The sequence below is a fragment of the Aythya ferina genome, assembly GCF_964211825.1.
Source record: "Aythya ferina genome assembly, contig: HAP1_SCAFFOLD_440, whole genome shotgun sequence".
NCBI lineage: Eukaryota > Metazoa > Chordata > Aves > Anseriformes > Anatidae > Aythya > Aythya ferina.
The window spans coordinates 24,194-35,143 of record NW_028181138.1 but is presented as its reverse complement, the minus strand read 5'-3'; the positions used below and the strand labels follow the sequence as shown (position 1 = coordinate 35,143).

Here is a 10,950-nt window from a genome sequence, read left to right as displayed (position 1 = left end):
TATTTTTCTCCAGTGCATAATTCCAGCAGATTTTGAAATCATATCCTACAGTGCTTATATAAAAGTGTTTTGCAACACTTTTCTTATCAAACAGAAGATAGAAATGTTAAGAAACAGTCTGAAGCTATGCAAAACATTTTAGGAATACAGTATAAATTGCCTTAATCACAATTAAGATAGGGAACTGTAGCAAATTTATTAGCAGAACACAAACCTCTGATGTATATTGTGACAGTAAATGTTTGTTTTTACTATTTTTCACAGTCAGTAAGTCCCAGTTTTGGCTACTTTGTACAATGCTGCGTGTGCCCACAACTGATTGGGCAAAAGGCAGCAAAGGTGTGCCATACAGCATCCTATATGTCCTAGGAAGCTTCTTTGGTATTTGACTGAAGGAAGGGCTCATCTAAAAACTTAAAGGTCACTTACTGCTGCAGCTTTTTTTTCCCCCACTTTAGTGGTGGCGTGGAGTATATAAGTCAGAAGCTGAATGTACGTTGAGGAGTTTGCTCTGCAGACAACTAGCAGCAGGTTAGAATTAAGAGTGCTTGTAATCTGCTGGAGAGCAGAGTGAGGCCCACAAACCTGTGCCCTGGGGGCATTTGCTGCAACCCTAGAAAACAGCAATACCCAACCTGCCTCAGCCCAACTGCCTGTCCTGGGGCATTGACCTCTGACTGATTTAGGGTTAGAAAAGACCTTCAAGATCATCTGGTCCAGCTGTGTCCCTACCACTGTCACCCACTAAGCCATGTCCCCAAGCACCACGTCCAACCTTGCCTTGCACACCCCCAGGGACAGTGACTCCACCACCTCCCTGGGCAACCCGTCCCAATGCCTGACTGCTCTTTCTGAGAAGAAATGTCTCCTCATTTCCAACCTAAACCTCCCCTGGTGCAACTTGAGGCCATTCCCTCCACTCCTATCACTGATTATCTGCCAGAAGATGCCGACCCCAGCTCCCCACCCCTTCCTTTCAGGTACCTGCGGAGACCAATAAATCCTCCCCCGAGCCTCCTCTCCCCCAGACCAAACCCCCCCAGCTCCCCCAGCCGCTCCTCACGCTGTGTCCTCGCAGACACCACCTCCGTGCGCCCCGGAGCAGCGCAGAGCCCAGCCCTTCCCCTTCCCTTTCCCTTCCCTCAGCTCCTCCCGGGGCCGCCATGCGGGCGGCAGTGGCGGCAGCGGCCGCGGGGCTGTTGGGGGCGGCGGCGGCGGCGGCGGCGAAGCTGGCGCTGGGGGCGCGTCCCCTGAGGGGCGCCGGAGGCTGGGTAAGGCAGCAGGAAGGAAGGAAGGAAGGAAAAAAGGAAGGAAAAGGAGGGCGAAATGGCCGCCGCTCGGCCCCTCCCTGCCGGCAGGGCTTGCTGGGGCTGCCCTGCCCCGTTCCTTGGATGGGGAATGCGGGGCTGGGGCTGGAGAGCTGCGGGAAGGGTGGCTGTAGGAATGAAGAGCGAGTGGAGTGAAGCAAGGCTGATAGGGTGGGAATGCAGTGGGGAGCCTCCTCTGTTCAGCCTTGTCCGCTCGTGGCAGGAGCTGTGAGGAGGTGGAGCAGGCAGCTTGGCTCATCCGATGTGCTCACTTGGGATGAGCTGAATCACGGCGGGGTTTCTCAAACCCCACTGTGCGAAAGGTCAGGTCGGGCTGCTGGCCTTTCACCTTAAAAAGTGGTCGGTGTCCTCGCCTGCACGAGGTGAGCTCTAGGACAGGCAAGGCGAAGGTGGAGATGCACAAAACGTGCTGGGTTTTGAGAGGTGCTGAGGTAGGCAGCAGGAGCGGATCCTGAAAACAAACTGAGAAGACCAGGCAAAGAGCAGGGGTTGGTATTCATGTGGCAAATGTACATTTGGACTTGAAATTCAAAGGAGTGCCCAGAACACAAAATATATCTGAAAAAAAATAAATAAATATTATAATAATCCAGCCCTGTGTCAGGATAAAAGAAAATCAACTTGTGTGTTTATTGGAGATGGTTAAAAATAATAATAATAATAATAAACCCTCTGTACTCACCAATCCTGTAGATCCTTTCTGATATATCAAAATGATATAGGGAAGGGAAATTAAAAATTTTAAATCCTGTTACTCTCTCTGATCCCTCCCCAGAAGATGTTGCTCTGCACTGACAGAAAAGCAGAGCGTGGAATTACTTTAAATGTTGACAGCATATTTTCTGAGTATTTTCCTCCTTTGAAACTTACAGAAATACTGCCCATTTATTGATCTTTTTAGAAGGTGGCATGAGAAAGTGTGTCCATGAGGAGGAGTGTTGCCAGCAAGTCAAGGGGGGTGATCCCCTCTGCTCAGCACTGTGCTGTCTGACTCTCCCCAGTACAAGAGAGACACGGAGCTACTGAAGGAGGTCCAGACAAGGGCCATGAAGTTGGTGAAGGGCCTGGAGCACCTCTCTGTGAGGAGAGGCAGAGGGAGCTGGGACTGTTCAGTCTGAAGAAGAGGAGGCTCAGGGGGATCTCATCAATGTCTGTGAACACCTGAAGGGAGGGTACAGAGAGGACGGAGCCAGGCTTTTTCCAGTGGCGCCTGGTGCCCAAAGGCAATGGGCATGAACTGAACACAGGAGGTTCCCTCTGAACACCAGGAAGCACTGCGTGGGTGAGGGAGCACTGGTACGGGTTGCCCAAAGAGGTTGTGGTGTCTTCTCTTGGAGATTCAGAAGCCCTTTGAGCATGGTCCTGGGCATCAGCTCTAGCTGACCCTTCCTGAGCTGGGAGCTTGGACAAGGTGAGCTCCAGAGGTCCCTTTCAACCTCAACCATGCTCCTATTCAACCATGCTGTTTTGTTTTTCTGAACAAATTGGTTCCTCCAGTTACTTTTCAGGTCCATTCTAGGCAATGATTATGAACTAAATTAATCAGTCCAGATGTAAAACTGACAATTTCAGGTAAATGGCAGTTTTCCAAGTAGCTTAAATCGTACAGGACCACATGTAAACATTTCAGAGGGCTTGCTGCTTGCTTGACTCCTATGCACTTGCTACGAAGGCATTTCTGCAGAGCAGCCACAGACAAACAAAGGTTCAAGTTCTGTGTTTGAGGAAGAATACAGGAATCTGAAAACAGACCAAGCGAGTAGCCATCGCTTATACAGTACGGAACGTGGCAGCAAATGTTAAAAAATATATTAGTGTTTTGACGTAGAGTATCAGGATACTTGACAGCAGCACAAGGATGGATTTCCAGGTCAGACGGATGTGTTGTGGTGGACCAGCCTGAGAGCGACCTGACTACAAGGGGTCATTTCACTTGAACAAAACCTTTTCTTTACTTTCCCCTCTGCCCTGCCAAATTCCATCTAAATTTACTTCTGCCATTTCATCAGTGATTCTGGATTATCTGAAATGTACACTGAAATTAATCTCATCTTAGAAAAGCAATCAGAACAGTAATCTTTGACTCACTGGGCTGGCTCTGCTGAGCCCTTGGCAGGGGAGGAATTACACCTCCGTCCTTCCTTGTGGGGAGCACCCGGGGATGTTCCCATCTCCACACCTGTGTGCCACTGCAGTGACCACTCCTCTGCCTGGGATGCGGAGGGACTCGACTTCTCTGCAACACCTTCCTTCTGGGCCTGTGCCACCTCCAGAGCATGCCGCAGCCGATATCTGTGGCTCTGGGACAGAAGTTCAACAATGGGTTGTGGGTTGCTTGTGAAGATAGCAAAGCTGCTGTGATGGTGGGAGCCAGCTTTGTGCCACCACTGGTAGACTCACAGAGTAATTCAGGTTAGGCAGGACCTCCAGAGGTCTCTTGTCCAATCTCATTAGGGCTAACTGGTTGCTCATGGCCCTCTCCAGTCAAGTTTTGAATGCCTGCAGGGTTAAAGAGCTCATAATCTCTGCTTCAGTGTTTGGTCACCTTTGTTTTTCCCGATATTATATCAACATTTCACCTTTTCTAACCTTGACTATCTGCCCCTTGTCAAATCACAACAAACCCTGGAGAAGAGCTTGGCTCTACCTTCTCTACACCCTCTGGTGGGTAGCTGGAGATAGTAATGAGATATTTTTCCTAACAGTCCTAACAATCCTAAGGCCCCTTTTCTTAACAGTCAACCACGGTAGGCTCTTTCTGATCCAGAGCAGAATATACTGAATTTAGGTAGAACATGGAGAATTTTCTTCCTGTCTTCCAAATCTACCAACCCACTAGAGGCATACGTGGACACACACAGGTGCAAGGTAGCGCCGCCTGTCAACCCAGGCAGAGCGTGAGGCCAGGGATAAGGAGCCACCACAGAGGTCATCAGGCAAAGTCCATCCCGTGGCGAACCATAACATGGCAGCAGGCTTCTTCCTCAAAGGACGGGTAGCGTGTGGGCACGGCTGGCCCTGTGATCCTTCTAGGCAGGGTTTGACAGGACGGCGGCGTGTCGGGGCGAAGGGCCTCGTGCCGCAAAGCGCTTTGCAGGTGGGAATTGTTCGGGAGTGTTTGCTGTTGCCCTGATAAAGTCGGAGGCCTTTGCCACCAAGGTGGCCAAACACATGACCTCCGTGGGGTGGGGTTAGCTTTGAAGAGCTTGTGCTAGCGGTCGAGCGGGGTTTTCCTTCATGACCTTTTCCTTTAAGGTTGAACTCGCTTCAGAAAGCCCTGTGACCTGCCCTGGCTCATGGTTAATTATGTCTTCTTCTGGGCAGGAGCACAAGGTGGCTGGTGGCCCCGGTGGCCAGGGTGGCTGGCACAGGGAGGGCACAGTGCAGCCCTTCCTGCGGGGCAGGTGCCACCCAAGCCATGTTTGTGGGTGGCTTCACACCTCCAGTTCCGTCTGCCTCGAGGCTGATCCCACCGCAGCCTCTTGTTGACCGAGAGAGGCGATGGGCCGTGAAGGCATGATCGCTATGGGCTGAGGCAAAGCCTCGCTGTTCCTCATCGCTGTGTGCTCCCTGAGTGTTGGCAGGAGTTGTTCTGCCTCTGGCTTCCTCCCCTCGTGCCACAACACCCAGGGGCTACGGAGATGGCCACAGCTGCAAGAACTGCGGATGTGGGGGAGAGGGAAGATGGTAAAGGCTATTTAAGCAAAACTGTGCCCTTTTTCCAGACTGAGGCTGTTATATGTCTTGTCAGGTCACCTAGGGACCTTTTTCTCATGAGAACCTCGTTGGCTCTGAGGGCACTAGAGTTCAGAGGTGGCTTCATGCCTATTAAATGCTGGCGCTCTCGGTAAACCTGCTCTCCAGAGAGCATGTAAAATAAGGCACAAGGCCCCTTAGCTCTCATTTTCCTCCCAGAGGACCACGATCTGCCTTTACTGCAGCAGGCAGGCAGGTCAGCAGGAGGCAGTGAGGGCAGGTGGTTTGGGCCCACACAGGACTCAGCCCAAAAACACAGCGGACAGAGCCTGGGCCATACGCAGTGCTGGCACATGCAGCGTCTGCGTTCCTCTCTGCAGGGGTGAATTTGACCCTTTCCCATACATCTGGTGATGACTGAAGGGCATTTCACTGGATTGTGTGTGAACCAGCTCACGAGGTCAGGAGCTTTCTGGACTTTGGCTGCTGGTATGACAGCCTCTATATGCTGTCCCGGCTCTTCTCAGTTTATAGTCTGAGGCTGGATTCACAGCAGGACGCCTCAAACACACTCCATCCAGAGCTGTTTTCCTGCTTCTGTTGTCTTCTGTGGCTTAATGTATTCATCTCTATGTGATACCATCTGTAACTCATTTTCAAGCCCATGCCGTTTGGTTTTGCTCCAAAGTGCCCATGAGGTAGCGAGGCTGAATAAGCAGTCAGTAAAAATAAGCGGGTTTTCCCCTTTTGTCCTGCAGCTGCCTGTGCTGCTTCGCGTAGGCTGCATTGGCTTGGTGTGCGCCTGCAATGCAGTCATGTGGACGGTCTTTGCAAAAGCCCTGCGACTCTCCTCCTCCTCGGCTACTGCCTCTGTGACAACAACAGCCACCAACTTCATCTCTTCGGTAAGTAAATTCATTTCCTGAGGTGCTGGAGCCTAGAGGAGCACAGTGATGTGGGAACGGTGATGCTGGCTGCAAAGGGAGATGTAAGTATCCCTGCAGAGGCGCTGTGAAATTATATCAGCCCTCAGCTGCCGTACCTGTTCTTCACACAGAGGCTATAATATTTTCAAGGGTGGTGCAGGATGAAGAGCATTGCTGCCAAGAACCATACCTTGCAGCAGCTGTAACATGTAAAGAAATTTTCTAATTGCTGATGAGACTTTGGGCTGGGAGCACTGTTTTGTTTTGCTTTTGCTTTAGTGAAATCTCACCGGTGACAAGCCAAAGCCACCCTAACTGTGTGTGAGGATGCACTGTCTCTAAGTGACAGCAGGAACATTTTTGACCCACAGGTTTTTTTCTGCTTGCGTTTCTGTCTCACAAGCTGTCAATCTGACTTCTGTGCTCCAACATTTTGCAGCCAGCTCACAACCTTGTCCGAAACACTCTCCAATGAGAGGGGCTGTGTTTTTATGGACTGGAGTAGAGACTTGGTTCCTGAGAGGTGCTGGCAAGGCAACAAAGTATGTGTGCAGCTACCAAAATCCTGGTTGGGGACCACCATCTGGCTGCACTTCCAGGCTGGGTGATGCAGTAGGTTGTCTCCAGCATCATCAGCAGCTATTTTTTAGTGGTGGTGTTTTTCCTAGGCAGGCTCCCCCAGCTGAAGTCCCCACAGCCCTGGGGAGGAGCTGACAGCACAGAGGGCTTTGGGACAGCTCAGCCCAGCAAAGCTTTGTCTTTTTCTTTTCCTTCAGGCCATCCTGGGCAAGCTTCTCTTTGGGGAGACATGGACACCTGTGTGGTGGGTTGGCCTCGCCATGACGCTCTGTGGCCTTTTTCTGCTGCACACTGCTGCGCCCCGACCAGCGCCACTCCCAGCGGAGAAGAAGGAAACATGAGGGTCTTTCCTCCTTCTCCATTTTCAGCCCGGATAACACCTCAACTAGGACCACTGCCAGGTCCTAATCTGATCCTCATCCCATGCACTTTCTCCTAATTCAGCGCTGGAGCCAGCCAGGCACCTACAGACTTGCTAACCCCCCTTGCACGCTTCTCCACCAATTTGCAAAGTCATGCACATTGCATCTGCCGTGTTCAGCCGGTGCAGCCGTTCCCAGGTGCCTGGTGGAGGTGTGGGAACAGCGACTACTTGGGAGAGAGCTGATCAGTTCTGAGTCAGTCGTCTGGAAACCGGAGCCAGAGGCTTATCAGCCACCCCTCCTCTTCACACCCTGTGGTGATGGAGCCTTCCCCATTCAGGGACGGAAGGTAGAAAGTAAACATGGTGCCTATGGAAGGTGCCTGTGCATTGGTACTTTTCCATAAGATGAACTACCCCAAAATGGAAAAGCGAACAGAATTTTGTGCTGAATGCTGCAGACATTTCTACTCTGCTGGTGATGATTTTCCTTGCTGCCTCTTGAAGAGGCCCCGTGCTTGCCCCAGGTTCCCATTGCCTGGAAGATGTTGGAGCATTCCATGAATTCCTTCAGGTTCCCCTATCACACACACCTGTTAACTTGCCATTTGCATCTGATGTCTGTAATTCCCGCTCTCCCATTCCTGACATGTTACTCATTGTAAGGTTGCTTTTTCCTTTAACTTCTTGACCAGCACTGATATTTTGATTGCCACTCCTGGTTTCTATAGGTCAAACTGTAATTTTGGGAGAGTACCTATGAACAGACAGCTGTTTTCATTAAGAGTGTCCATGTTTGACGCACCTCCCTCCCCATTTAAGCTGACAGTTACTCTAAGTGGAAATGGAGTTTCTCAAGCAACATTTTTTTATACCTCTGGATGATACTGTTTTCCATTTGTGCAATGTAATTAAATAGTTCATTGGTACCCCACTCGTGCTAAATTTTGGGTGGATGATTGCTCTTCGTTGTCAGGATGACAACGTATGCCTGTCAATACATTACATGTGTCAAGAATCATCCTTTCTAAGGTGTTGGCTTCTTTCCCTTGCCCGCACATGCTTGTCATCCTTGGTAATTTTTTATTGCAATCCTAATAAAGAATCATAATGATGCCTAAAAATGTATGCATCATGCTGGTGATACCACTTGTTTGCTCTGGGCTTGCCATGCTGTCCACGTCTTCTTGTAACTGCAGAAGGTGAGTCACGGTTGTGGCATGTGCAGAAAACCCAAGGACACGTTTGTGTGAGCCTCATTATTGGAACCTGTGAGGTTTGTCGCAACTGACAGATTGGCTCCGTGCCCAACAGGATTGTAAAAATAGACTTGCCGGTGGAGATGCCACTGGAGATGGGTTTGTGCCTTTTCCTTCATTGTATCAGAAAGCAAAAAAGTCCCCGTGCCCTTGCGCTAGGTCCCCTGCTTCAAGAGAGTGCCCTGACTCCTCGCATCTGCCACCCATGTCCTGAGAGGTGCTTTTCCCCCTGGTGTGCTCAGAAGTCTTTCCCTCCAAAAAGACGAATGGGCAAGAAAGGGAGCAGGGTGCTCCCAGTGCCTTTTCTCCATAAACATGGAGAAGGCTTTTTGGGTACCAGCGGGGCTAGGATGAGTAGGATACCTCCCTCCGCTTGGGAAGCAGGGCCTTGTCACATCTGGGGACAGACAGAGGAGGAAGTGTGTCGTGTTTGATTAGGCTGGCTGATACCTGGCAATGGTTGGGTTTGAGTTGGTTTAATTCACATGCGTTGGACAAGCAGAAAGGCAAACATTGGCCAGACTCTGCCTGACATAGGGTCTGGCAGTGACTCAGGGCAGAAGAAGGGGAGTTGCTGCAGCCAACAGCTGAAACAGCAGCGAGCCTGGGGCAACCACGGCTCCTGCATGCCTGAATCCTCCGCTGGAGCTGAAGACAACCGCTAGGAGCACAGGGAAATTAAGGATTAATTATCCTCCCTCATCTGTCTGCAGAGGTGACAACCAAGAGCTGTATATTTCCAAGCATATGAATTCCCATGTGATGGAGAAATAACGAAGGCTGCGAGCCTGATTTGTTTGCCCTGGTGTGTCGCTTTGCAAGCATGACTGACTCCCAGCCAGCTGTAAGCTGTGGCTGCCCTCATGCAAATGGACAGAGAAGGACCAGACTCTAGTGGTGAGGGAGATTTCTGGCCCACAGATCGCCAAGGGACCCACTGCACATTGCAGTGCATCCACTTGTGCCTTGTCCCTCGGTTTTGGCTCAATGCATATTAGTTCAAAACTGCCATTTCCTTATTACAGAGTCATGGTTGCATGTCAAGGTCTAGGAGATGTTTGTACATCTGCAGAAAGCTTGGTCAATGTTTCACTTTTGTGATACTTTTAAGGCAGAAGAAGATAAACTAGGACTGTTAGTACACTAAGACTTCATAAATACTTCATGCCCAGAATGGAAACCAGGTTTTTAGCTCCAACACCTGTGGGAGGGAAAGCTTGCTAAGCAAGGTGCATGTTGGAGGTGGAATTCCCCTCTTCTGTGCACGCAGGGTTTGGCCCATGTATGCTGGTGGTACCTGTCAGCACAGGGCCAGGGCTGCAATCACTGTATAACCAAATGGTGTCCCATCCCTGGAGGTGTTCAAGGCCAGGCTGAATGAGGCCCTGGGCAACCTGATCTAGTGGGTGGCATCCTTGCCCTTGGCAGGGGGTTGGAAATAGATGATCTTCAAGGTCCCTTCCAACCCAAACCATTCTATGATTCTATGATTTTAAGATTTTTCTTCTAAGTAGTTCATGCATGGTCATCCAAAATGCCTCTGGAGATGGACTCAAAAAGCTCAATGACTGGAAGTTTCTATTTACAGGTAATTTAGAGCACACACACAAAATAAAAGTGAAGAGAAACTGATGAGCAAGCTGTTTGAAGACTGAGCAGCTCAAACACGGTCGGTAGACCTTGTAAGATGGCTGAAGATCGCGGCCAACCATAAGACCTTGGCTTACAAGGCCAGAAGGTGGGTTATCCTTATGCTCTCAAGCACTGGCTGTAATGAGCCTTTCCTGCACCTTTCCCTCATTGTCAAACACAAGTCTATTTTTCTAAGCATCCTGTTGACCAGATTCTCCTCCAGCTGGGCTATGCCAGGTCATGCTTCAAACAATAGAACAATCAGGTGCATGGTTAACAGCAACTCTCACAGTGTTGCACACAAAGATTGAAGCAAGTGTTCTTGAGCTAATGGTGAGAAGTGTTTGAAAAATCCCCTATATGAGCAAGGTCCACGAGTATTATATTCTAAGATAAATAACACCTTGTATACCTTCACGGGGAACCAAGCCAAATGAAATGCTAGTTGCAGCTGAACCTTAAAGCATAGTTTGGCTTGATTAGGTAGAGGACTATGCACAAAACCAGAGAAGTGTCCCTGTTGTCATTGCCAGTGAGTCACTGAAACTTGGAAGATTAGTTCAACATTTATCAGTCACAGTGTTTATCAAGATGGCTTACAGGATATTATGTTTACAAGGGTGATATGTAGTAGAAATGAATATGATGAATAAGCAAGATAGATTATCCTGCAGGGTTTGGTGTGTATGACATTCCAAGGGATGCAAATCAATGCCTGCTGTGACCCTCCGGAGACCTTGAACGTTGATGGCATTGCCAGGCTGCCTATGTGCCCCTAATTGCATTAAAACACCGCAAATTGTGGTGCGATTCTTAAGAAGGAAGTCTTGATGACTCAAAAGACAAGAAGAATGGTACAATGGATTTGACCTTGACCACTGCACACAAATGAGTAGCAGTGCTGCTATCCTCATGCTGTCAGCCACACAGCTAGTTTCTGCAGAAAAGGAGCAGCAAGCCTTAGATTGTGTGGTTTGAGAGGTGTGGAGGTGAGCTAAGGTAGGAACTTGCCCATAGGACATCATATCTGCAGCCACCTTCTTCTCAGCCACAAGACAGCCACAGAGGAAACTGTGTGATTAGTAACCAGTGATAAAAAGTGAGGAGTTTGCCTCTAAAATTCAAGTGTGCAGAGTATTGCTTCATGAAGTAAAACCCAAGAAAGGGTT

General features: G+C 49.6%; 1 protein-coding gene across 1 annotated transcript; it reads left to right on the top strand.

The window, feature by feature from the left end:
• The first annotated feature begins 1,128 nt into the window (after nt 1-1,128).
• LOC311429221 (transmembrane protein 42-like) lies at nt 1,129-8,034 on the top strand. The gene is made up of 3 exons (XM_084540335.1): nt 1,129-1,271; nt 5,783-5,929; nt 6,727-8,034. Exons 1-3 carry the CDS (start codon nt 1,164-1,166, stop codon nt 6,868-6,870), a joined length of 399 nt encoding a protein of 132 aa, XP_084396461.1. The 5' UTR covers nt 1,129-1,163; the 3' UTR covers nt 6,871-8,034.
• Nucleotides 8,035-10,950: the final 2,916 nt, after the last annotated feature.

Excerpts from the sequence above, each read along its gene's own strand:
- LOC311429221 (XM_084540335.1), top strand. The coding sequence starts at position 1,164 with ATGCGGGCGGCAGTGGCGGCAGCGGCCGCGGGGCTGTTGGGGGCGGCG. Across the intron at positions 1,272-5,782 it reads TGAGGGGCGCCGGAGGCTGG|CTGCCTGTGCTGCTTCGCGT; the intron begins GTAAGGCAGCAG and ends TTTGTCCTGCAG. Across the intron at positions 5,930-6,726 it reads CCACCAACTTCATCTCTTCG|GCCATCCTGGGCAAGCTTCT; the intron begins GTAAGTAAATTC and ends CTTTTCCTTCAG.